This window comes from Meriones unguiculatus, chromosome 1 (genome assembly GCF_030254825.1).
Source record: "Meriones unguiculatus strain TT.TT164.6M chromosome 1, Bangor_MerUng_6.1, whole genome shotgun sequence".
Lineage (NCBI taxonomy): Eukaryota > Metazoa > Chordata > Mammalia > Rodentia > Muridae > Meriones > Meriones unguiculatus.
Genome location: NC_083349.1, coordinates 18551505 through 18571784, shown reverse-complemented (window position 1 = coordinate 18571784; position 20280 = coordinate 18551505). Strand labels below are relative to the sequence as shown.

The window sequence follows — 20280 nt, the reverse complement described above, 5'->3', positions numbered from 1 at the left end:
TGAAGGTGTCAGATCCTTTGGAATCAGCATTGCAGACAGTTGTGAGCTGCCGTGTGGGTGCTGGGAATTGAACTCAGGGCTTCTGGAAGAGCAGACAGTGCTCTTAACCACTGAGCCATCTCTCCAGCCCTTTTTTTTTTTAATATTTTATTTATTTATTATGTATACAATGCTCTATCTGCATATACACCTGTACACCAGAAGAAGATACTAGATCTTATTATAGATGGCTGTGAGCCATCATGTGGTTGCTGGGAATTGGACTCAGGACCTCTGGAAGAGCAGGCAGTGCTCTTAACCTCTGAGCCATCTCTCCACCCCCCCCGTCATAGTGGTCTTTTAATGTCAAATATGTAAAGTGGATTGATAAGATACATGCCTTAAAAAGACATATAAATGAAAAATAAGGAAAATACACAGAGGAATGTAGACAAGAAGCTACTTTGCCACGATATAATAAAACTAAAGAGGGTCAGCCCAAGGTTGTTAGAAAACCAACATTAGTTCATCCAGTTACTATACAAGAACCACCAGCAGATGATAAGCACCCCCAGAGTTATGAAGAACTTAAATGGAATCCTATAGAAATATTAGATTTGAGGGGATTTGAGGCCGCAATCATGCCATGGGGTATGCAGTCACCCTATGTGAAGCAGACATTAAATTCATGGGCAACTCAGAATAGAATTATCCCCCAAGACTGGAAAGATTTGGTGACAGCAATATTGGAAGCCGGACCTTAGTTACAATGGAAAACTGACTGCTCTTCCTGGGGCTCTGAGTTCAATTTGCAGCAACCACATGGTGGCTCGTAACCATCTATAATGAGATCTGGTGCTCTCTTTTGACATATAGGCAGAACACTACATACATAATAGATTTTAAAAAAATCTTAAAAAAAAAAGTCTTGGGAGAATCAGGAAAGAGGTCATTCATTACATTTATTATAGTCCCAGCACTCTGGGAGGCAGAGGCAGTCAGATCTCTGTTAGTTTGAGGCCAGGAACCTGGTCTACAGAGCAAGCCCAGGACAGCCAAGGCTACATAGAGAAATCTTGTTTCGAAAAAAAAAAAAAATTGGCTTCACAGTGCCTACTTATAATAATGCTCAACCTGTTAAAAGGTATCACTGGGGGGCTGAGGAGATAGCTCAGAGGTTAAGAGCCCTGGTTGTTCTTCCAAAGGTCCTGAGTTCAGTTCCCAGCAACCACATGGTGGCTCACACCATCTATAGTGAGATCTGGTGCCCTCTTCTGGCATGCAGGCAAACATGCAGGCAGAATGCTGTATAAAGATTTTTTTTTTTAAAGTACCCGGAAAGTTCTTCCACAAGAAATGTTAAATAGTCTAAAACTGTGTCAATATTTTGTACAACAGCCTTTAGAAATAATTCATAAACAGTTTCCTCAATCTAAACATTATTATTATATGGATGATATCTGACTGTCTGATTCAGATGCAGATACCTTAGAAAAAAATGTTTGATGAAGTAAAGAGAATTTGCCTTGTTAGGGATTACAAATTGTTCTTGAAAGACATACAAAGACGAGAATCTATCAATTATCTAGGATATAAAAAAGGTTTACAGAAAATTCGACCAGAGAAAGTACAAATCAGGAGACATCAATTACAATTTTTTTTTTTTTTTTGAGACAGGGTTTTGGGGTTTTTCTGTGTGGCCTTAGCTATCCTGGACTTGTCTGTAGACCAGGCTGGCCTCAAACTCACAGAGGTCTGTCTGCCTCTGCCTTTCCAAGTTCTGGTACACCACCATGCCTGGCTGCTGAAAATATTATTTTTTGTTTTTATTTTTTTATGCCTGATCAAATGAAAGGCATTTGTTAGTCTTTAGAAGTTAGTCTGGACTGAATGACCAGCTGTCTGATGAACTATTGCCTCTCCTTATTCAGAAGGTGTCTCCTGTTCCAATCTGTTCTTTATTAATCTTGATAGCATCCACAGCTTTTCTTCTGTGGAAACAAAGATAAAACCTTCTTCCTCGTCGTAACACACAATCCCGATTTCCAATTCTGAGGTCAACACATCTTTTAAATATACAGGCTGGTTTAATTCAGCAGGTTTTTTTCTACTATCCAATGTCTCTCTGAAGCTGTTGTTCCTTTCTCATTAGCATTTACAAATTTTAAAGATAATAAAGCACCCTGTAATCTATCTCTAAGGGTCTTTATCACCCTTTTTGTTTATTAAGCATATCTTTTAAAGTATGATTAGAAAGCTGGGTCAGATAGTACAAGCCTGTATCCCCAGCATTCTGAGAAGCAGAGGCAGGCTGATCTCTGTGAATTCAAGGCCAGCCTGGTCTACAAAGCAAGTCTAGGACAGTCAAGGCTACACAGAGAAACCCTGTCTCAAAACAAACAAACAAACAAAACAACAACAAAAAACCCCAACCCTCTCCAAGGTTACTAGGAAGGCAACTAAATTCCTTTCGTGAACAAAGAGCAGCTCTTTCAGCTGCTGGAAGCTCATCTCTCTGCATGCCGCCCTGATCAATATAGAACCAGATGATACCCTAATTATGGATAGCATACTCATTGTTGAATTGGCAACTCTTCATGAAACAAAAAGGAGTCCACCAGCATTTGCCTGTTGGCTTGTATTGTGAAAGCTTTCCATATACAGAGAATAAATATTCTCTCTTTGAGAAACAAATCTGGATGTCTTGTGAGGCATGGAGAACCTATATTCTATCATTCATTGCCAACCACCCTGCAGTCATAAGAGCGCCCCTTACAATGATGGGTTGGATCTGGTTGAAGATAGAGTCCTTCGAGGTTTTAGCTATGGAAGGAAAGGTAATACAGTGGAACTGCTGCCCCTCTGAATTCTTCCGTGACCAGGATGTTGCAGCAAAAGGGCCTGTGCCTTTCCACCCTGAGGAAATAGCTCAGTTGCCTAAACGGCTCCTTCCTCCCCCCAAAAGGGCACCTATTGAACTGTGGGGTCACAACGTTTAGCTAATGCATGGATTCCTAAGGGTTCATCAGCCGCTGATGGAACCAAAACTAATGGAAAGCGGCAGCCTATAGACCAGGGGATGGAATGTCCAATCCTGAGGAAGAAAACACAAAATCAGCACAGCACGATTGGCTATAAGACAAACAAGTAAGAAAGCAAAAGGAAAATCTCTATCTTCTCCAATTCATGGTGCATGTGCAGTGGTATAGCTATATGGTCATCAAAATGGGAAACCACTAACTGGCAGAGAAATGGCAAAGACACCTGATCATGGGAGGCATGAATGGAAACAGCAACACTTAGCAAAGACATCAAATTTTATCTAGCTTACACAGACAAGAAAGAAAAAAAAACCTGAAAATAATGAAATAGTGAGCAATTTGGCATTGTGTTTAATAAGGCTAAAATATTAAAAATTTCCAGGCAACAAATTCAGAATAAATCAGTAAGAATGGTAGATTACACATTTGAAAAACTAAAAAGTTTACCCTTAACACTGAAAAATAAGGGGAAATGGAGAGCCTAATTAACAACTCTATGAGAATAACTATTGCAAGGAATCCACAGCCACCTTTAATCGTCACACTTGGGAGGCAGAGGCAGGCTCATAAGAATTACAGTGATTAAATATAAAAGCCGCCTGCAAAAGGCAGGCTGAAATTCAAAGAGAATGTCCTTTGTAGTCTAAAAATAAACACACTTCAACCTTGAATTTATATATAAATAAAAAGAGGAATACAGGTGTATTTATCCACACATACTAGGGTAAATTTAGTTTCAAAATTTCAAAAGAATTTTTTAAAAAGTTTCAATTGAAAGACAACACTTTTTCTGTTGCTAAAAAACATTTGCCCTGGGAAAGATATAATCTGCTAAAAGAAAATAAAAGAATCCCCAAAGTTAGGGTTGGGGAAGGGTTTTGCTTTTATCTTTCCAGGAAAATAAAAGCATCCAACTAAGGAATCCAGAGACCACTGGACAAGTGAAACATCTGAAGAAAAAGGATGGATCATCAAGAGAAAATGTCCCAAGAAAAAGAGTAAACTGGCCAAATGGTATAGCCCACCTCCAGCTGACTGGCCTGAAATCCAGGCTCAGAGCCCTAGACTAGTGCTAGTACCCATGCCACCATCCTGCCTAATCTTTAGTCCCTTTCCCTAAGACAACCACCTGGTGTGGGCCAGGGGCAGAACAGCCCGGGCCTGGTCTCCCTTCTTCCAGCCATGCAGCTGGCTCACCAAAATGCTTGTCTCTGTTGCCCTCTACAGACATAAGTGACAGATGGTCTTCATGTGGTCCCAGCTCCATCAAAAATTAAAGTGGGCTTTGCGGTTGGAGTGTGGTTCTCTCCTTCTGTAAACCCACACATGCTTGTTAAAGGAAAATCCAAAATCTCTGTCTCATGTCAGAAGAGCCACCTGGTATGGCCTCCAGCAACACCGTGCTTAGCTTCTAAAACTTTTCTTTTTTCTTTTCTTTTTAGTTTTTGTTGTTGTTCTTCATTTTGTTTTTTTTAGACAGTGTTTCTCTGTGTAGCTATGGCTGTTTTGGACTCCCTTTGTAGATCAGGCTGGCCTGGAACTCACAGCAATCTGCCAGTTCCTGCTTCCCTGAGATTACAGGTGTGTGCCACTGCACCCAGCTCTAAAATTTTTCTTAAAGTACAAATATTGGGGCTGGAGAGGTTAAGAGCACTGGCTGTTCTTCCAAAGGTCCTGAGTTCAATACCCAGCAACCACATGGTGGCTCATAACCATCTATAATGAGATCTGGTGCCCTTTTCTGGTGTGCAGGCACACATGCAAGTAAAATGCCGTATAAACAATAAATAAATCTTTTTAAAAAATTGTTTCTGGTTTAAAAAAAAGTATAGATATTGTCTCAAAAATCTATAAGATTATTATGTACATACGAACTTTCTGTCATGATACTAATAGTCATATTGAGTACTAACTAATTCTAGAAATAGGTGTCAGCTAGATTTCTGTATGGTTTTCAGGTTTAGTCTGAAGCCGGTAACTAGGAACTAAGTTGTTTACCTCGTAAGTACATAATAGATTGTGGTCCTCAAACCTTTCGGAGATCTCCTGAATGCGGCATTTAAAATGTTTACGTTTTCTACAGTAAGCCATGACCATTCCTAACCGTGGCCTTTCAAGGTCTCCAAGCAGCTGATGGGTCCCTGCAACAAAGAATCCTCCTGGAATAACTGGGAGTAAGGCAGAAGAGGAAGGTCAGCTGGGCGCTTTCTCTGCCTCTCTGAGCCAGCAGGCTTTCACCCCAGCCTCTGGCTCTCTAAAGTCGAAGAACTGAGATTTTATTCAAAGCAACAGGTCCTAGACTCTGGTTCTCAACCTTCCTATTGCTTGGACAGTTCCCCGTGTTGTGTTGACCCTCAACCACAGAATTATTTTGTTTCTAATTCACAAGTGTAATTTTGCTATTGTTATTGGTCTAATGGAAATATTTTTTGGAGATAGCGGTTTTCTTGAGGCTCACGACCCACCTGTTGAGAACTGCTATCCTAGACGGTTTCCACAGGGAGCCTGGCTGCACCTCTGCATTCAAAGTTCTAGCTTCCAGCAGGGAGCGCGATCGATCAGTCCCTAAAGTTTTCCCCAAAATTCCTGCCTTAGAACGCACTGCGCAGTGACAGGGCAGGTCTGGGGTTGCAGGGGTCTGAAAGAATGAGTTTCCATGCCCTACACCCACCTCGCTGCAGCTGGAAACCTGACAGGAGGTGGCAGTCAGGGTCCCTGGGAACTCCTACTGGCTGGCCGGGAGGGGCGGAGCCCGAGCCACCGCCCGCCCGGAAGCGCGCCGGCGGGAAGCCGGCGTGGAGCGCGCCTGTACTGGCGCGGAGACCAGCGTGGCAGGTACTCAGTGGGCGGCGGGAAGTTTGCTGCAGAGGCGGGATCAAAGCGACTCCACACCGACTGAGACCCTCTCTGCGTCCCCCATATGACGGAGGTGTGAACTGGGAATTGTGGCGCAAGAGCGTCTTCTAGGGGCCGCGATGTGAGATCCTAGCCCTGGTACCCCAAAGTCCTCTTGGCTTCCTGTCACACTGTTTACCGACCCTCTCCGGTACAGCAACGCCTGCAGTGGGAAAGGGTTCGGGTCCTCCCCAAGCTGATGGGTGTGAAGGTTATAAGTGGGCCCTTACTACAAGAGCCCTGTAGGTGGGGTCAGGGGTCACGTGGCCAGATTCCAGAATTGAGACAGAAAACCTACCCTTGTCTTAGATCTAGCAGGGTTCTCCAGGGTGTGCTGTTCACAGATTCTCCTTGCCTAGTGCCCCTCCCAGACGCCAGGATCTAGTTCTCCTTAACAGCACGGGTGCAGGCCCTAGGGCCGCAGTGACCACTCGGCTCTGTACCCGTCCTGCCCTGGGTTCTTGGGCCGGTGGTTTCAGGAGCTCCCCTATTTCCAAGCGGAGCTATTGTTGCTCTGACCTGGAGGAGGAGCTGGTCCCCTACAGCCCATTCCTCCCCCTGCTTCTGCAGCTTCCCTCAGCCTTGCCCGAGCAGGCTTGCTCTGCAAGCTGGGACATGTCTGGTCCCCAAGGACCTTCCGTGGGTGATGGCTGCAGTGTTGGAGGGGCTGGAGCCCGAGGAAACTGCAGCTGCTGCGGAGGATGCTGCGAGACCCGCCTTGGAGGCTGCGGAGACCAGGCCTGGCGCACCGTTTCTCCTGGTTGGGAACCAGTTGAACTTGGACCTACGCCCTGGGGGCTGCCGTCACCTGCAGTACCTCTGTTCCCAGAATCCCCCACAATTGCTGCTGGTGGAGTTCTTGCGGCTCAGCACCCACGAGGACCCTCAACTGCTAGATGACACCCTAGCTCAGGTTCCATGGAGTCTGTTGCGCCTTCGTTCCCTGGTCCTTAAAGGTGAGTACCCTCGCTCCTGATGCTGTCCTCATCTCTAGCCATGCTTCGACTCTACATGTTGGTCACAAAGGCCATCTTTGTGCTAGCCCTACCTCCAAAGCTTTCCTCTCCCTGCACCTTCCTCCCCAAGTGAGGCTGGCTGGGCTCTCTTTCCTGAGCTTAGGACCCTGAAGGTGCCCAGTTGGGTCTCTTTGCAGATCCCAGTTTTTCCTGGGGAATACCGTCAGCTGATAGAATTGGTGGTCTTCTCTGTCTGTGCTTCTGTCTTTCTCTGCCCTTCCGGCTGGCTTAAAAGGGAGGTTTCCTGCCTGGTGCTTTCTCTGTCACTCAGGGCTGAACGCAGACTCCAACTCTGAGGGTTACAGCTGTTTCTTCCAGGCGGCCAGAGCCGGGGTGCCCTGGGTGCCTGCCTCCATGGGACCTTGACCACTCTGCCTCCTGGCCTGAGTGAGTTGGCCTGCCTGGCCCACCTGGACCTGAGCTTCAACAGGCTGGAGACGCTGCCGACCTGTGTCCTGGAACTGCTCAGCCTGGACGCGTTGCTGCTTTCCCACAACTGTCTCTCAGAGCTGCCCGAGGCCCTGGGGGCCCTGCACACCCTTACCTTCCTTACTGTGACACACAACCGCCTGCAAAGGCTCCCCACAACACTGGGGTCCCTGTCTAACCTTCAGCGTCTTGATCTCTCTGAGAACCTTCTCGACACCATACCCTATGAGATTGGAGACCTGAGGAGCCTCAGGGAACTCAATCTAGCCTCCAACCGGCTGCAGTATCTCCCAGCTTCCCTTGGTGAGTAGCCATGGTCCAAGTTTTGGTCCACCAGCCAATATCAAATGAATGCCCCTCAGCCACTGCCGAGAACTCCACTCCCATGTGGCCACCTACAGCCCTGAAATCTTGGCACTCTCGGCTCGGCCCCTTTTCTTACACAGAGGCCACTGTACCTGAGACCTGGCTTGTGAACCTTCACTGCTCCAAAATGGCCCCCTAACTTTTCTTCTCCCTCCTTGGTTGCCTGTAGTTCACATGCATCATTGTCTCACCATGTGGTAGGGCCTGAGGCCTTCAGTGTGAGTGTCTTGTCAAGGTGCCCAGGGCCGCCACGAGTGGCCCTCTGCCAACCCTAAGCCAGCCCTTGCCTGCAGCGGGGCTGCGGTCCCTGCGGCTCCTTGTTCTGCACAGCAACCTCCTGACCTCAGTGCCCGCTGGTTTGGCCCACCTGCCACTGATCGATCGGCTCGACCTGAGGGACAACCAGCTCCGTGACCTGCCCGCTGAGCTGCTGGACGCTCCCTTTGTGCGCCTGCAGGGGAACCCTCTGGGTGAGGCCTTTCCAGTGCCCCCAAGTCCCCCAGGTAGGCATGGCATGGGGCATGGCCAGCCTATGAAAGGATGAAGGTACATCACCATTTTGACCACATACCTGTCCCTTGTGCAGACATAGCCCAGATGCCAGAAATGCCCAAGCTCTTCCTGACGTCAGATTTGGACAGGTATCAGTGGGAAGGTGGCTAGTGGACATCTTTCTAACCTGTCTCCCTGGCCACACTGGGGCACCTTGTCTGTCTGCCCTTATACTTCTTTCCTCACTCAGCTTCCTTGTGACTCCCCATGGCTGTTCTGTGACCCTGGCCTGTGGTGTCCGCCTACAGTTCCCAGCAGGAGCCACCACCACACCCATCACCATCCACTATCGACTGTGGTTGCCCGAGCCAGGCCTGGTCTCTCTGGGGCCTCATGACTTCCTGCTCAGTGGTGTCCTGGAGCTGCAGCCTCATGGGGTGGCTTTCCAGCAGGCATGTCCAGGATGGGTAGGGGGCAGGTGTGGTAGCCTTGGCCTGGCCCTGTCTCACACACTACCGTTGCCTGCCTGACAGGATGTGAGCCTATGGCTACTCTTTGTCCCTCCACGAGTCCGTCGCTGCCGCGAAGTGGTTGTGAGGACACGGAGTGACGACAGCTGGAATGACTTAGAGACCCATCTGGAGGAAGAGGCACCCAAGGTGACAGCTAAATAGGTCCTTGGGAGTGAGGAAATGGGAGCAGCTTGCCCTGACACCACCCGCCCCTGCGCATTGTCTTCTGCCCTGACCCTATCCTCCCAAATGTTCCAGAGGCTCTGGGCTCGCTGCCAGGTACCCCACTTCTCCTGGTTCCTTGTTGTTTTGCGTCCAGTTTCCAACGCTTGTCTGTTGCCGCCAGAGGGAGCACTCCTGTGCTCCTCAGGTCACCCTGGGGTCAAAGTCACTTTCCCCCCTGGGGCCACAGAGGAGCCTCGGCAAGTCTCCATGCAGGTATGGTAGGGCAGGGCCGAGAGTGGCAGGAGGCGCCTGGGCATAGGGGAGGGCACTCAGTTGGTTCTCCGTCCAGGTGGTACACATGGCCGGACTAGAGCTGAGAGCGCTCCTGGAAGAAGCCGAGGCATCAGTAAGCCCCCTGCTGTGCCTTTCACAGAGCGGCCCCCCCAGCTTCCTGCAGCCTGTCACTGTGCAGTTGCCTTTGCCTGCTGGCGTCACAGGTGATGCTGCGTGCGACAGGACCAAAGATGGGTGCTTAGAAGGGGAAACGGCATTTATGGGGGCGCTTTAGCCTTCTGCCACTTCCTGCCTAGGCTTCAGTCTGGACCGCTTCCACCTGCACCTGCTGTACCGAACGCCCCTGACAGCCACCTGGGACGATATCACCACTCAGGTGGCACTGGAGCTCACTCACCTGTACGCACGCTTCCGGGTCACGCACTTCTCCTGGTCAGTGTCCCCTAGCTTCCTCGGCACCCCTTCCGCCCTTCGTCTGTATGGCCACACCTCAACTCTGGCACTTCCAGGTACTGGCTCTGGTATACCACCAAAAACTGTGTGGGGGGCCTGGCACGGAAGGCCTGGGAACGGCTGCGGCTGCACCGCGTGAACCTCATTGCGCTGCAGAGGCGCCGAGACCCTGAGCAGGTCCTGCTGCAGTGCCTGCCCCGAAACAAGGTGGGGCGGCAGGAAGGCCGTGGGGTGACCCGAAGGCCAGGGCGGGTGGAGAGCGCTGGCGTCTAATCCCTGTGGGTGCCTCACAGGTGGATGCCGCCCTGGTTCGGCTGCTGGATCGGTACCGCGGCCCTGAACCCTCTGACACTGTGGAGATGTTTGAGGGTGAGAAGTTCTTTGCGGCCTTTGAGCGGGGCATTGATGTAGATGCCGGTAGGTCTCGCCTCTGTGGGGGGAGGGGCAACGGGGTGTGGCACTTTGGCTCCTCCCACTGAGTTCGCCCCGACTCTGCAGACCGTCCAGACTGTGTGGACGGCAGAATCTGCTTTGTCTTCTACTCCCACCTGAAGAATGTCAAGGAGGTGTACATTACCACAACCTTGGACCGGGAAACTCAGGCTGTTCGAGGCCAGGTGGGTTGGTGTGTCAGGATCTTGGACTGAGGTACCTGGATCCGAGGCCAGAGCTCTGAACCCCACCTGATCCTTCCTTCCCCAGGTGTCCTTTTATCGGGGTTCACTTCCCGAGGAGGTGCCTCAAGAGGCTGAGGCTGCCCGGCAGAGGAAGGGTACCGATGCGCTGTGGATGGCCACCTTGCCCATCAAGCTACCGGTGAGGCTGGAGCTGCATAAGCTGACAGGAGGAGACAGGAGTCCCAGGGTGACCAAAGACAAAGAGAACGGGTGCAAGCTTACTGTATCCTTGCCTCCTGACAGAGACTCCGGGGGCCCCAGGGGAGTGGACAGGGGAATGACCTCTCCCTGATGCCTCTAAACCTGGGTGATGCAGAGACCGGTTTCCTGACTCAGAGCAACCTGCTGAGTGTGGCCTCACGCCTGGGTCCTGACTGGCCAGCCGTGGCTCTGCACCTAGGCATGCCCTACCGAGAGCTACAGCGCATCCGGCATGAATTCAGGTAGGCCTCCGTGAGTTCCGGTGAACCTCCTGCCTCTCAGCCTCAGCTTCAGGGCTGACACTCATCCCACCCCTCGCCCCCTCGCACTAGCTGAAAGCTTTCAAGGAGATGGAAACGGAGCAAATATCAGCCTAGAAAAGGAGAGTCTGGGCACTGGCCTGGCCCAAGGAAGTTCGTTTTGAGATATACTGAGCCTCTGTGTGTATTTCTGGGCAAAACACCTCCATGACCACCTTCTTCCCCTCCAAGGGATGACCTGGATGGGCAGATCCGCCACATGCTCTTCTCCTGGGCTGAGCGCCAGACTGGACGGCCAGAAGCTGTGGGAAACCTGGTAAAGGCCTTGGAACAGAGTGACCGGCAGGATGTGGCCGAAGAAGTGCGTGCCATCTTGGAGCTTGGCCGCCACAAGTACCAGGATAGCATCCGGCGCACAGGGCTGGCCCCAGAGGGTTCCAGTCTGCCTGGCACCTCGGCTTCACAGTCTGCCCAGGCCTAGGCTTACAGGCTTAAGCTGGCCTTCGACTTGACTTGGCCAGTGGGCAGGGCCCATATCCTTCTACCTCGCCTGTGTGGTACAGTGCTCAGGCATACAAAGGCTTGTCGCTGTTTAGAAAGCTTGGTTTGTTACTTACTTTTTGAGACAGGGTCTTACCGTCTAGCCCAAGCTAACTTCCAACTCTTAGAGCACCTCAGAGATTGATGTACTTGAAGGATACAGGGGAGGGGTGCCCAAGCGATCTGAAACCAAGTCCCTGTGTGTGTCCGTACTTCCTACTATGATGGGGCAAAGGGGCTGGAGAGATGGCTCAGCGGTTAAGAGCGCTGTGCTCTTCCAGAGGTCCTGAGTTCTATTCCCAGCAACAACATGGTGGCTCACAACCATATGTGATAGAATCTGATTTTCTCTTCTGGTGTAGTGGCGCTCACACAGAGAGAGAGAGAGCAGTTAACAGCACTGACTGGTCTTTCAGGGGAACCAGTTTCAATTCCCAGCACCTACGTGATGACTCAAAACAGTGTGTAATTCCAGTTCCAAAGGATCAGAACCCTTCCTCCGGCCTCAGCAGGCACCAGGCACACATACGGTGCACAGACATGCATGCAGGCAAAACAAAATAAATAAAATAAAAGCTACTTACTGTGTGTGTGTGTGTGTCAGTTAACTTTGCAGAGATTGTTCTCCCTTCCATATGGGTCCCCAGTGGTGAAACCGGGGTCACCTGGAGTGGTTGCAAACACCTTTACCCCGTGAGCCATCTGTAGGCCCTCAAGTGCGTGTTTCCCAGGAGGAGCCATTCTACATAGTAACCCTGCGGTAGGTAAGGATACAAAGTCACCTATGTGACAGAATGGTGCATAAGCCCTGCCCACCAGGGTCTTACACAGTGTCTAAGGAGCATCTATCTCGGGGACCAAACCTCCCCCAGGTCACCCCATTCTGCCATCTGTTCTAGGTCCCTATCCTTGATTGAGGGGGCCAGACAGCCTAGGGAAAGACCTTCCCCTCAAGGGTGGCCTGAGGCTGTGGCTGGTGTCGGTGGCCACGCCGGCCAGGAGGGGGAGCCTATGACAGTAAGGACTTAGGGCGGAGCGGGCGCGCCTCCGAGAGACGCGCCTGCCCGCCTAGGTGCAGGCCCCGCGCGCGGCACAGCGGGGAGGCGATCCCGGCGGCGGCCGTGTGGTGAGTGCTTAGCCGGTCAGTTCTCGTGGCGTCCACCCAAACACGGCTTGGGTTGCGGGGAGAAAAAGGGAGGCGTTGGTGGCTGGGAGAGGTGACATCTGCTCAGACACAGCGGCTCCGGGGGAGCCGGGACCGGCGGGTACCTCGACCGGCTGTGGAAGGCCGTGCTCAGTCCCGCGCACACGTGTCCCAGCAGTGTGGAAGCTCCAGAACTGAGGCTGGAGTCGTTTTTGCTGAGGATGGGGGCTCCTCACACGTGGGAACCCACTGGCCTTGCGTGGGCGCAGTACATGGTCAGAGTCCGCATCGTTTGGCTGGAGATAGCGAGGCCGGCTGAGCCCCGACCGTAGGGTAAAGGGCATGGTCAGGCCTGGAGCGGAGGATGTGCCCCAATCCTGGTTTCCCTTTGTGCCTTGCTGTGGAGCCCTCTCCCTTCTAGCTTGCAAGGCAAAGCTAACCTCCCTAAGAGGAAGGGGGGAGAGAGACTGGCTGGGGGGGGGGGAGCACGCTGGTGGCTGGGTTTAGCCCCAGCCTAATTTCTTTTTTTTTTTTTCTTTTTCTTTTTCTTTTTTTCCAAGACAGGATCTCTCTGTGTTGCGCTGGCTGCCCTGGGACTCTCCGTAGACCAGGCTAGCTTCGAACTCACAGAGATCCACCTACCTGCCTCTGCCTCCCAGGAGCTGGGGTTAAAAAGAGGGAGTCACCAGCAGGATACAGGCATCTTCATTCATGGAAAGTCAGGAAGATGCTGTATGAAGCTGTTAGCCTCTGTAGGCTAACCTGATCTTTGTCAGTCGGCCTGTGGCTAGACTGGGAAAGGCTGAGACAGGTAGACAGAAAGAGCTGGATCCTCAGTGGCTTGACTGGATAGTCAAGTTTCTATGGTAACACCAGATAGTGCTGAGGGGTCCCTGACGGCTATCTCAAACTGATGAGTTAAAGAACACACCAAAAAGGAAAAAAAAAAAAAAAAAAAAAAAAGCCTGGTGTGGTGGGCACATGTCTTTAATCCTAGCACTCAGGAGGCAGAGGCAGGCAGATCTCTGACTTTGAGGCCAGCCTAGTCTACAGAGTGAATTCCAAGACAGCCAGGGCTGCTGCAGAAAAAAACCAAACTAAGAAACAGGGACAACAACCAAAAACAAGCACTAGGGATGTGGAGGGAGAGAAAAGCCCAGAGGGTTCCCTTTGCCTGTTGTTCCGGGCAGCAGAATCCGTCACTCTTAGCCGGGCAACTGTGCTCTCTGTTTTGTTTAGGTTTGGGTGCAGGGCTGACTCAGCCCTAGGGATCTCAGTGCCTGCCCGGCTCTTCCCTGGGCTTCAGATGGTCTGTCTGACTCCCAGGACACACGGGACACCCAGGTGCCCAGATCTCCGATATTAGGGGAGGTAGCGTCTGAGGGACAGCAGGCTCACTCTTCCTGAGGGCAGAGGCATAGGGAAGGACTGCGCTTCTCCTAGAGACCAGGCCGCGCAGGGAGAGGCTGCTGTAGCTAGTTTACCTTTAGAGGATGGTATGGGGAAGGACTACAGTTCAGAGGTCAGGCCTGCGCCACAGCCAGGGTTAGAAGGGTGTGACAGGAGCTCTTCCACTGAGGCCCCTGTGCAGAGGTGGAGCAGAGGGCAGAGGGCACCCCCATGCCCTCTGGACCTGCCAGGTGAGCAGAGCCTGTGCTTGGCAATGGTGGTTTTGAAAGTCAAGCATCCCTTCCTTGCTCTTTCCAGAGAGTGGGTATACCTTCTTCTGATAGGTATACGCAGGTCTCACAGCACAGTGGGTATTGACCCATTTCTCAAGAGCACAGGTTGACAGATCCATAGTGGGTGCCCCCTGCCCTGGGGTTCCGGGGCTTTATCCCATAGCCTGCAGACAGAAACCTACTGAGTGATCCGAGAACATGGTGGCCCCCGGGGCTGGGGTCCCTCTGCATAGGCAACCTGGTTCTCAGGGTTAGTCCGTCCCTTCCTTAGCACCCAGGCTGAGCCCAGCCCCAGAGCCCCAGAAATTGTCTCAGCCCCCTTCCTTTTCCCAAAGCTGCAGAGATTACCCTCTAGCCCAAAGTGAAAGAGAAAGTCCACCCCCAAGCCCGCCCCGCCCCGCCCCTCGGCCAATCCCTGTAGCCTTTCGCCTCCTCCCCCTCGGCAGTCTCTTTATCTCCTCAGTGAGCATACTTGTTGGAGCGGTGGAGAAGCAGTTGTATGCACACGGGGGTGCACACAGGGTGAGCAGGACCCCTTGGATTGTGGGGGTAGAGGTGGGTAGTAGGTCGTTTGGGGGCTCTTTAGTGTGACACAGCCATGTGACCCCATGTGGCAGCACGGAGGACAGTAGCTCATGTGTGACAGCTGACCTCTGAGGGCTCAGGAAGAGACCCAGGGGAGGACTCAGGACTTGTTTTTATGACTGGCTCCCTCCTGGGAGCCCCCTGAGGCTGGCTCTCGAATTCCCATCCTTGCTGCTAATAGAAGAGGCCCGTTCTCTCCCACTCTCAAGGAATAGGGTATACCAGCCACAGATGCTGTAGGAGACAGACATCCCTCTGCTTCCTTCTTCATGCCATTTATTCACGTCATCTCTTCCCCAAGTCCTTATCCTTAGGCTCCTTTGTCCGTCAGGAGTGAAACACTCCTTTTGGGAAGTGGACAGGAAGCTGGGCAACCAGCTCGGTGTGAGTGGGAATCTTGCTTCTCTATGGGAAGGGGCTCCGTGGCCCACAGTGAGCTGCCATGGAACTGGCTCTGCTCCGCCACCGAATAGCTCCACAAAGGAGAACCCACCCCCGCCCCGCGCATCCCACCGAAAATAGTATATGCTAGCTGCCTCTGTTTAAGGATGGGAACCAGTTATCACAGCTCAAACCCAGGGTCCAAGTACCACTGCATTAAAAGGCACCTGGCCCTTTAAAAGCTGGAGCTTGCCTTCTGTGCGTGAGCATATGCGTGTGAGCGTGAGTTCCTGGCTGCCTGGGAGGACGCCACGGGGAGGGCATCGAAGGGAAGCCAGGTGGCCCCAGGGATGGGTGGCCTCCCTTTCTCCCTCCAACCACTCTCCACTGTATCCCCAGGGCACCTTGATGGCTGCAGCCTGGAGCCTGGAGTCTAGGGAGTGAGGGGCTTCATGCCCCTGTGAGACGGTGGGTGGGTGGAGAGGCTTCTTTCTCTGACAGACCCCTTCCACCACTCATTCTGTCCTTCTTTCTTTCAGGTGGCAGAAGTCTTGAAATTGCTCTGAAGGTGAGGACATCCCCTCCCCCACCAGCAGCCGCCACCGCCGCCTCCAGCCACCCACATTGTCCTCACCAGCCCCTCCCCATCAGTGCCTCCACTTACATCGCCCAGCCTGAGTCAGCCTCCTGCTTCACTTGGTGTAAATGGCTGATAAGCAGATCAGGTCAGAGAGACCCCAAGCCTTTGGTCTTGGCTTCCACCCCCTCCCCAGCATGACCCCCGGCCCCCCTGTCCTGTGGTTGAGGATGTGAGTCCTGACACTTGACCCTGCCTACACAGCCTGCCGGCCAAGCTCATCAATGGTGGCATCGCTGGGCTAATCGGGGTCACCTGCGTGTTCCCCATCGACCTGGCTAAGACACGGCTGCAGAACCAGCAGAATGGCCAGCGCATGTATGCCAGCATGTGAGTGAGAGCTGGAGAGGCGGGATGTGGGTGCAGCTTCCACTTTTGATCTCTGCTGCTGTTTGATCAAGGGGAGACAGGGTAGGACAGGCCTGAGGAAGTTCGTATCCCTGACAGAGTTTTTGGTTTCTCTGTGGGCCCTGGATGATTATACTGGGCAGAGGTGGTGCTGGCTGCCCTTGCCTGACTCAGGGCCAGGGTCCAGCTGGCCACTGCTTATTGCCATCCCCTTGGCTACAGGTCTGACTGCCTCATCAAGACCATCCGCTCTGAGGGCTACTTCGGCATGTACAGGGGTGAGGCTTGGGATGGGCAACAGACGGGTCTGGCCGGGAGCAGGGGCAGGGGTGCATGCCTGGGCTCGGTCTGTGAGTGTGGACATGGCGTGTGGTGTGGTAACACCTGAGCACAATGGGGGCATTGAATGTCTGAAGAGGACAGTCTTCTGCAGGGAGGTCTCAACCCTCACCTGGTACAGCAGGACAGGGTTTGTTTGTTTTGTTTTTGTTTTTTTTTTTTCCTCTATCTCCTCCATTATTCTCTGTGACAGGCAGGACCACATCTGCGCCTACAGCCTAGGGCAGGAGCCATTACACAAAGCAGCTTAGGAAACAATCCCTGAGGGTGGATTTGCCCAGATGCTGTGTGGCCCTGAGCCCTCAGCTCTGAGCAGCCACCCACAGCCTTTCCCTGAGCCCTGACCCACACTGTGGTCCTGCCAGTGGGCACACCTGTCCCCAGGAGGGAGGCGCACTGTAGTCTCTGGGGCCCTGATCCTCATTGCCTTTCAGGAGAGGCTTGTTCTGCCAAAATCAGAGACAGATGGAGGTGGAATGCTGGGGAGGGAGGACACAGCGCCACCCCATCCTGCCTGGTTCCCGCCTGCCTGGCACGAAACAGGCCCATATGTGGGTGAGAGGGCAGGAGGCTGCAGCCAAGGAGTGCCAGGCAGAGCTTTGCCAGTGTGGAGCAAAGTGCTATCCCATAGTCTCCCTAACCTAAGCTACCCAACAAGTCTGTCCCTGCCTGACCTGCTCGTGTCCCGCAAGCCTCAGCTTACCCTCAGATGCCCCACAGGAGCAGCAGTAAACCTGACCCTGGTCACCCCCGAGAAGGCCATCAAGCTGGCAGCTAATGACTTCTTCAGACATCAGCTCTCTAAGGATGGGTGAGGAGCTCAGCCGCCCTGGCTGCTAGGGCGCAGGTCCTGAGGAAGGGCGTGTTACTAACCCCACCCCTAGCCCAGCAGTCCCCTAGGCTGATAACAAATGCCCAGAGAGTGGTTCTTCTACCTTAGTCCCTTTGCTCAACATCCCTGACCTTGTGAGAGCTGCCCACGTGAGGAGGTGCAAAGCAGCTGCTGAGTCAGTGGCTCTTGGCCCCTAGCCACTGTCTGCCGCCAGAATTTGGGGGCACTAAGCAACCACCCCATCGCTGGAGGGTGGGGCTACAAGGTTGGCCCCCTCCCGCTCCCCATCCCTCTCTGAGCCCTTGTGTATGAGACCATCTGTCCTTTGGGCTGGATGCCTGTTGCTGGAGGGTCTGGAGCCCAGGGCTGTGCCCCCATGGGACCTCCACAGTTCCCATCCCCCTTTACACCAGCGAAGCAGACAGTCCTTGCCCCATGTAGGGAGGGAGCCGTTCCTCATCGTCTCAGTCCCAGCCCTGCCCTATAGACAGAAGCTGACCCTGCCTAAGGAGATGTTGGCAGGCTGTGGGGCGGGCACCTGCCAGGTGATTGTGACGACCCCCATGGAGATGCTGAAGATCCAGTTGCAAGATGCAGGCCGCATTGGTAAGGTGCAGGGAGAGGACAGAGCGTGGGTGGGGACAACAGCTAGACCCTGTCACACCTGCCCCTTCCCCTTTCCCAAGCTAGGGGGAATTGACCAGAGAACCTTTCTTACTAGCTGCTCAGAGGAAGATTCTGGCTGCCCAGGCTCAGCTCTCGGCTCAGGGAGGTGCCCACCCCTCGGTAGAGGCTCCAGCCGCTCCTCGGCCCACAGCCACCCAGCTGACCCGGGAGCTGCTGCGGACCCATGGCATTGCTGGCCTCTACAAGGGACTGGGGGCCACGCTGCTCAGGTGGGAAGACTGGCCTACGTGAGGAGGTGGTCTGCCTGCCGGCCCTTGCCATGGGCCTCACTCCTTCCCTCTCCACAGGGATGTCCCCTTTTCTATCGTCTACTTCCCCCTGTTTGCCAACCTCAATCAGCTGGGCCGCCCATCTTCCGAGGAGAAGTCACCTTTCTATGTGTCCTTCCTGGCAGGCTGTGTGGCTGGAAGCGCAGCCGCCGTGGCTGTCAACCCCTGTGATGGTCAGTGCTTGGGTCTGGGCCCCACTGTGGGGGAGGGGAGGGACAGGAGTCCCCCTTCCCCCAGTCATGACTCATTTGTTCCTTGTAGTGGTGAAGACTCGGCTTCAGTCACTTCAGCGGGGTGTCAATGAGGACACCTACTCCGGGTTTCTGGACTGTGCCAGGTGGGCCAGGTCCCGTGAGCTTGGGGCACGGCCAGGGTGGGGCTGGGCTGGACATCAGTTCTGACCTTCTCCTCCTTTACAGAAAGATCTGGAGACATGAGGGGCCTTCAGCCTTCCTGAAAGGTGCCTACTGCCGTGCGCTGGTCATCGCCCCACTGTTTGGCATTGCTCAGGTGGTCTACTTTTTGGGCATCGCTGAGTCCCTGCTGGGGCTGCTGCAAGAACCCCAGGCCTGAGCCCGTGGCTGCATCTCCCTGGCCTATGAGCTGGGGCCAGAACAGGGTGACCAGCACAAGCCTGAGGAGGAATGGTCTCTCCCCAATCCTCCCCATCAAACAGGAAGGCAAGGGGAGGGTGCAGGGTCCACATGGGTGGTGCACACGTAGGCCCCCATGGGGTCCTGAAGGGAAAAAAAAAAACGGGATCAAGGTCTTATTTATGGAGAAACTGCAGAAATCTGTACATTCCTCAAGCCAGTCCTGTCGAGCCAGTCTTGTCCCAACCCTGTACCTCAACCCAGCCCCGCCTGGCCTGAACACCTCCTGAAACAGAGCTGGTCTCTGGGCTTGGGGGCCCCAGGCCTGGTCTGGGCAGGTAGACCCTACCTTGTAGTCCACTGGCTCCGGTCTCAGAGGCTCTCCTCATCTACAAAGGGGACCCACACACACACACACACACAAAATTATTTATTGAATTTGCTGTGCCCATGTGGCTCTTCCTGTCCTCCGTCCATCAGTCTGTTTGCCCCTGCTGCTCTTTCCACCTCATCCAGGGCCCCACTCTGCCTCCCCAGCCAGCCTCACAGAAAGGCTTGGAGTACCCTAATCATGTCAAGCTAGGATTCCGGGGCTGGTTGTCAGTCAGCCACATTCGTTCTCATCCCAGGCACCCCACACATCCTCTTCCTGGTGAGCCTTTGGGCCCCCACCACGTGGGACCCAGATTGCTTGAGGTCTTTGTGTGCCTGTGGTGGGCAGCTTGCTCTCCCCACCTCCCAGCAGTCAGCTGGCCAGGCTCCTTGGGGATGGGCCCATAAGGGCACAGTTGCCTTTCTCCTGTGCTTGTGTGCTCTGTGTGCCTCAGGCCTTCTGCTGACCCCGTCCAATACATTAGTTCTCCAGCCTGGTAACTCTTCCTGAGAAAACCCTACTCCTGGACAGAGGTGGCTGTGGGGGAAGGGCAGGCATGAAGGCCAGTATGGGCCACCCTGCTCTCTGGGCCTCGGTCCATATTTGGAAAGCCCCACCCTTCCAGCCCTGGATCCTCTGTTCTGAATCAAAGCAGTCCTCCCCTGCCCTGGCCATGTGATTGTGTTTGGTGATTGACTGAAGTGCTGGTGCTGTGTCCCTCAAGCCCAACCCCCTCCATGGAGGCCCCTTCCCTGTGACACTACCTGGGGCTCAAGTCCGGGCCGCCACTAGTTCACGGTTGCTCCTGGGAGCCGCCCCTCCTATCATGTCTGTACCTTGAAAGCTGCTGCTGCTGCTTACAGAATTATATATTTTTTTCTTTTGAAGAGTTTTAAGAAGTTGTAACTTTTTGTGTCTTGTCATGTAAAAGATAAATAAATATTCTAAGTAGATGCTTGCTTTCAGAGTCTGCTTGTGTGGGACAGTGAGGAAAGGGCAGACTCCCAGACTCTCTCCTCTGCAGACCCGCATTGCCTCGTCTCCACCCTTGCAGACCTGCTTTGGAGCCACCTCCCTCCTATTCTCCTGT

The 20280-nt window shown here is 53.2% G+C and overlaps 2 protein-coding genes across 11 annotated transcripts; both read left to right on the top strand.

The window, feature by feature from the left end:
- Window positions 1–5770: 5770 nt before the first annotated feature.
- On the top strand, window positions 5771–11904 carry Pidd1 (p53-induced death domain protein 1). Of its 4 annotated transcripts, none has more exons than XM_021646253.2 (16): window positions 5771–5855; window positions 6486–6871; window positions 7250–7663; window positions 8020–8229; window positions 8313–8367; window positions 8469–8670; window positions 8752–8877; window positions 8989–9168; window positions 9245–9392; window positions 9486–9621; window positions 9699–9849; window positions 9936–10059; window positions 10141–10259; window positions 10345–10458; window positions 10563–10762; window positions 11012–11904. In XM_021646253.2, the coding sequence occupies exons 2-16, from the start codon at window positions 6562–6564 to the stop codon at window positions 11259–11261; spliced, it is 2739 nt and encodes a 912-aa protein (XP_021501928.1). In that variant the 5' UTR covers window positions 5771–5855; window positions 6486–6561; the 3' UTR covers window positions 11262–11904. The 4 variants fall into 4 exon arrangements, with proteins under 4 accessions (XP_021501928.1, XP_021501927.1, XP_021501929.1 ...); XM_021646252.2 differs by having other exon boundaries at window positions 5796–5949; XM_021646254.2 differs by lacking the exon at window positions 5771–5855 and adding an exon at window positions 5943–6066.
- A 352-nt stretch (window positions 11905–12256) lies between these two features.
- On the top strand, window positions 12257–20143 carry Slc25a22 (solute carrier family 25 member 22). Of its 7 annotated transcripts, none has more exons than XM_021646206.2 (10): window positions 12257–12446; window positions 15652–15837; window positions 15954–16079; window positions 16320–16375; window positions 17157–17247; window positions 17756–17874; window positions 17990–18164; window positions 18243–18397; window positions 18486–18561; window positions 18644–20143. In XM_021646206.2, the coding sequence occupies exons 2-10, from the start codon at window positions 15818–15820 to the stop codon at window positions 18795–18797; spliced, it is 972 nt and encodes a 323-aa protein (XP_021501881.1). In that variant the 5' UTR covers window positions 12257–12446; window positions 15652–15817; the 3' UTR covers window positions 18798–20143. The 7 variants fall into 7 exon arrangements, with proteins under 7 accessions (XP_021501881.1, XP_021501885.1, XP_021501884.1 ...); XM_021646210.2 differs by having other exon boundaries at window positions 12366–12461; XM_021646209.2 differs by lacking the exon at window positions 12257–12446 and adding an exon at window positions 14521–14668.
- Window positions 20144–20280: the final 137 nt, after the last annotated feature.

Excerpts from the sequence above, each read along its gene's own strand:
- Slc25a22 (XM_021646206.2), top strand. The coding sequence starts at position 15,818 with ATGGCTGATAAGCAGATCAG. Across the intron at positions 17,248-17,755 it reads CATCAGCTCTCTAAGGATGG|ACAGAAGCTGACCCTGCCTA; the intron begins GTGAGGAGCTCA and ends CCTGCCCTATAG. Across the intron at positions 18,165-18,242 it reads CTGGGGGCCACGCTGCTCAG|GGATGTCCCCTTTTCTATCG; the intron begins GTGGGAAGACTG and ends CCCTCTCCACAG.
- Pidd1 (XM_021646253.2), top strand. The coding sequence starts at position 6,562 with ATGGCTGCAGTGTTGGAGGGGCTGGAGCCCGAGGAAACTGCAGCTGCT. Across the intron at positions 8,230-8,312 it reads AGTGCCCCCAAGTCCCCCAG|ACATAGCCCAGATGCCAGAA; the intron begins GTAGGCATGGCA and ends TCCCTTGTGCAG. Across the intron at positions 8,368-8,468 it reads CTGACGTCAGATTTGGACAG|CTTCCTTGTGACTCCCCATG; the intron begins GTATCAGTGGGA and ends TTCCTCACTCAG.